Below are 4,645 nucleotides of genomic sequence, written 5' to 3'. Positions count from 1 at the left end.
TTCTATACGTACACACACGCACACACCTTTCCCCCAAATAAATACGTGATTCGGATAGAAAAAGCCTTAATAATATATGTATAAGTAAAATTCCAAAATATTCCGCAGGCTAAATATGTACTTTTCCATCACACACAAACATGCTGTATCATTTCAGTTGTAACAAAAGAAAGCTTTTTCTGCGTCCATATTGTGTGGGATCAGATTCCTATTCTAATGCTCCATACAGTATTTCTGACGCTGGAGGTGAACGCCCCTCTGCCGGAGAGGTGCGTACTGCTCAAGGGAAATATTTCTGATGGTATAGTTTTCGCGTCCGAAGCTAGGATTCACATTATGTTATTCGTTAGCTCTCTGTGGTTGTCGGTCTGTCTGTCTGTCTGTCATCTCTCTCTCTCTCTCTCTCTCTCTCTCTCTCTCTCTCTCTCTCTCTCTCTCTCTCTCTCTCTCTCTCTCTCTCTCTCTCTCTCTCAGAATCTTTCTCTCTCTCTCTCTCTCTCTCTCTCTCTCTCTCTCTCTCTCTCTCTCTCTCTCTCTCTCTCTCTCTCTCTCTCTCTCTCTCTCTCTCTCTCTCTCTCTCTCTCTCTCTCTCTCTCTCTCTCTCGTTTTGATTTATGATCGTAAACTTTTCTTCTTTTTTTCCTCTTGAGTTGTTAATGACCCTTCGTAAGGCGTGTATCTGTCTATATGTCTTGAGTAATCTATGTATCATCACTTTTAGTCACTGAAAAAATGTCATGCAATTATTTATGTGCACGACCTACTGTTCAACACATGATACTTCAAGAACAGCTAATGAACAGTCATGAACAGTTAATGTCACTTAATATTTGAACTTCCTAAACCTCAAATCATTAAGGGAATCAAACCTAAAGTTTAAAAGGAAGCATTTTCTCGTCTACTGGCTTAGGCTGTAGCGGTCAGAGTACTTTTATCCAAATGTTCCTCAGCAGTGTTGTGTGGGACGAGGCGTGAGTTTTGCTTGATTTATTTCATTTGTATTTTATATTGCTAAGTGTGAGTTTAGCAGTGAGAGTGTTTTATTTCGTGCTTCTTATAGAGGACTATTTATAGGAGCTTCAAAGGGACTCCAAGGAAAGAAGAAAAGAAGAAAAAGATAGGACTTTTAAGCTAGTCAAACACTTCAGGAAAAGATGGAACCGGAAAAGAGAAAGAGAAACAGAAGAAAATCATTCAAGTTAAGACTGAAAAAGAAGAAGAAAAAACGAAGAAAAACGCTTCGAGTCGTGGTTTCGGCGCCTCGTTTAGTCCAAAGAGGCGACCTCGGGGCGTTACGTATCCGCCAGCAGCACCGCCGAAGAGCCTACCGCCAAGGCCGCGGAGGCGCTGGTATCGACGGCGGTGGCGTTGGCGTCCGTAGTGTTGAGAGCCTTCTCCTCCGGCCTCAGGAAACGCAAGTCCCTCCGCCAGGGCCTGCAGAAGCGCATCTCATTGTGTCGGACGCGCAGGATCCGAGCGAGGTTTCTGGGCGTGTATCTCCGGACGTAACTGCCGTTTCGAAGTACGAGTCGAACCTCTCGACCCCTCGTGACCTCCGTCGACCCCATGACCAGGTAAGAGCGGCCGTGGCGCATCTTGGGGCACAGGCAATTGTTATTCACCCACAGGAACTCCTTGTGGAGGAGTGGCACCGTGTTCTTGTAAGACTGATGTACGAGGACTTCGTAGCGGCGCTCCCCGCCCACTGGCTCGCTGTTGATCACCTCTACACGCGATACTGGAAGAAGAAAAAAGGAAGAAAGGTCAAATAAGGAGAGTAAGTACATGAGATAGTTCTTTCGAAACATTTGTGGGCGGCTTTTACTTTTTCCTCATTGCCTTTAATATTCTCACACGACGGTTATCAAACGTCTCATCTTGTCAGTGAATTACATAAGAAGCAGCCTTCCCAAATAACGAAGAACACATCAGGCGAAAGAACTCACCGAAGTCACTTGTGCAGAACATCTTCTTGGCTCGCCTCGGCCTCTCGCACGGCCCGCACGAGGCAGGGACGTCGGGTCTCTTCTTCTTCTTCTTCTTTCGCTTCCCTTTCCCTCTCTTACTCTCCTCTTGGCCCGGTTTCCCTTTGATGGGCTTCTTGTACGGCTTAACGGGCTTCTTCGGTCTGTATGTGTCGTTGTCCTCGCGGTTGGGGGGAGAGGTGGGTCGTCTCTGAGGGGCGAAGGGGGGGCGGCGTCGGAACGGAGGTCGAGGTCGCGGACGAGGACGAGGTCGCCGGAGGGGCGTCCTCAAGGGAGGTTTTCGGATCCTCGTCACGTTCACACTCGTCAACACGGCCGGTCGCGGCGTCGTAGTTGTCGTCGTGGTTGTGGTGGTTGAAGGAGTCGTCGAAGCGGCACTGGAGGATCGGGTGGGGGTCGTGTCAGCGGGGGTGGTTGTGGTGGAAGAGGAGGTCGCTGCTGGGAAGGGAACGACCACGGGAGGGTACTCGCCGGAGGGAGAGTTCGGGGTCCAGTACTCGTAGTAGATGCCCGGGTTGTGCTCGCGAAGCAACACCTGGGGAAGGAGGAGGCGGGGCTCAGGAGAGGCTCAAGGATTCCCTTGAACCCACACAGCGCTATCCTGTCGCTACACTAACCCTCTGATATACCATAATGCACACCTAATTTCACTGAGCCCCATGCAAGAGCTACTGAAAATCTCATTCAACCTTTCATTTTGTACATTCTCATTTATCATAAATTGGCTCAGTCTTCACAAAACCCCCTCATGCCACCGTAACACGAGTGTGACTCAAGACAACCACTCTACCCCTTAACCGCACCGTCACCCAAATCCCCCAATATCAAAGTACCACGAGTATGTGTATCTGTACCCCCCGGTGACCTCTCGTGCAGCATAACCCCCCACAAGTCCCTCAAAAGGTCCCTCCGCTCCCCTTACCATGAGCGTGATGTCCTCGGAGGTGGGCCCGAGGGCGCTGAGGCTCTCCGACTCGTCCTCGTTCCTGGCGTAGGTGAAGAGGGTGCCGCCCGCGTCCACCTCGCCGGGCCAGTCGATCAGCCAGTCGCCGTTCAGAAGGAATTTGCTGCCGGCCTTCAGCGCTGTCGGGGGAGGGGGGGGGAGGCTTATTGATGTCGGTTGGGTGCGAGAATGGGGGTTAGATGTATGTATGTTTACACACACACATATATGTATATGTATGTGTTTGTGTTTGTGTATGTGTATGTGTATGTGTATGTGTGTGTGTGTGTTTGTGTGTGTTTCGCTTGTTGAGAGAGCAATGGCTAGAATATCCACTACGAGAAAGGAAAGCGCACCAAAAACTATTATCAGCTCTGGCCGTGCGAGGTCAGGCACAAGCATGACCTGCCTTTCCTCTCTCTCGCTATCGCACTCGCCACTCACTCTCCGTCTGGTCGCTTGACCTCTCCTCTCTCGCTATCGCGCTCCCCACACAAGCTCACGACGACCCCGGCTTCAGTGCCCGGGGGCGGCGCAGCTACCCCGCCGCTCGAGACGCCCAGCGGGACCCCGCCTAGCCAACACGCCCAACAAGACGCCCGCTAACACAGTAATTATTATTATTTCTCTTGGTGCTGTCATCTCCAATAAAGGGGTCAGAGAGAGAGAGAGAGAGAGAGAGAGAGAGAGAGAGAGAGAGAGAGAGAGAGAGAGAGAGAGAGAGAGAGAGAGAGAGAGAGAGAGGGGGGGGGGGGGGGCAGAGAGCAAGAGAGTCAAAAAGGACCACGGTAGCTTGAACAACCAACAAGTGGTGATACACACAAGGCTATAAAACAGCCCTCCATTTCCCAGCACATTAACACACAACCCGGGAAGTTAACGCCGCTGGACATCAACGTACATTTACCACCGATTTACAGCCCACGTTAATTGACGGCCCTTGGTCAAGGGAGAGAAGTCATTACAACGAAGGAGCTCGTTTACAGATCGATATCAAGCGATAAATAAACCTCCGGGTCGGCCACGGACACAAAACAATACTTTGTCCAGGTCCATTGCGATCCACTCGCCGGAACGGTATGGCGCGGATTGACACTGAGGTTTAAAGCTCGGGTGGAATTGACCGGCGTGGATGAACACTATCTGGCTTGGGACATGTCGGGCTGAACTGTGCGTCTCGCTCTAAACGAAGCCGGAACTCTGTGCTTTGGTTAACACTTTCGAGCTGAAAACGTGCGTCGAAACGGCTTGCTTCAGTTCAGCTCTATTTTGCTGTCAGTATTACGATAACACTGTCTTGCATCAAGCATCCCCAGATAGTTAGGTGTGCTTTAACACTCAAAATATACACCTTCGGTCAATTTAGTTTTGAACTCTTTTGCTATCAGTATACTCGATTTTCCTTAAAATAAAAACAGAATCAGTCAATAAGGTTTAACACTCTAACTGAAAAACACGCCAAATTAGTCATTATGGTTTAGCACTCTCTCACCCCTAGCCTATCGTTCAGCGTGGTTTATCACTCTCTTACTCTAAGTGGCTTGAGGGCATACAACTTGTGCGATACAAAGTGGACAATTATCTAAGGGAGATTATCACTTAGCGTTGCCTTATTTGCACTCGGCCCTTTATGGTTCGTTGCAGCCTGAGTGAGTGCGAAAGATAGCGAATTTATGCTGCTTTTTTATTTGCTGCTTCTCTCTTTTTTCTTCTTCCT

The 4,645-nt window shown here is 49.4% G+C and overlaps 1 protein-coding gene across 1 annotated transcript in view; it reads right to left on the bottom strand.

The window, feature by feature from the left end:
* Window positions 1–1,160: 1,160 nt before the first annotated feature.
* Window positions 1,161–4,645, bottom strand: part of LOC122253344 (ADAMTS-like protein 5) — a gene marked incomplete at its 5' end in the record, with an annotated part of 14,506 nt that continues 11,021 nt past the window's right edge. The window contains 3 exon segments of the mRNA XM_086544251.1: window positions 1,161–1,738; window positions 1,947–2,520; window positions 2,908–3,068. Of these exon segments, the coding sequence (XP_086400377.1) occupies window positions 1,293–1,738; window positions 1,947–2,520; window positions 2,908–3,068 (1,181 nt within the window).

Source organism: Penaeus japonicus, unplaced genomic scaffold (assembly GCF_977035675.1).
Source record: "Penaeus japonicus unplaced genomic scaffold, GWHDUDI00000001_assembly GWHDUDI00000001, whole genome shotgun sequence".
Taxonomy (NCBI): domain Eukaryota; kingdom Metazoa; phylum Arthropoda; class Malacostraca; order Decapoda; family Penaeidae; genus Penaeus; species Penaeus japonicus.
Note: the sequence above shows the minus strand (reverse complement) of the source record. Positions and strands in the feature narration are given on the sequence as shown.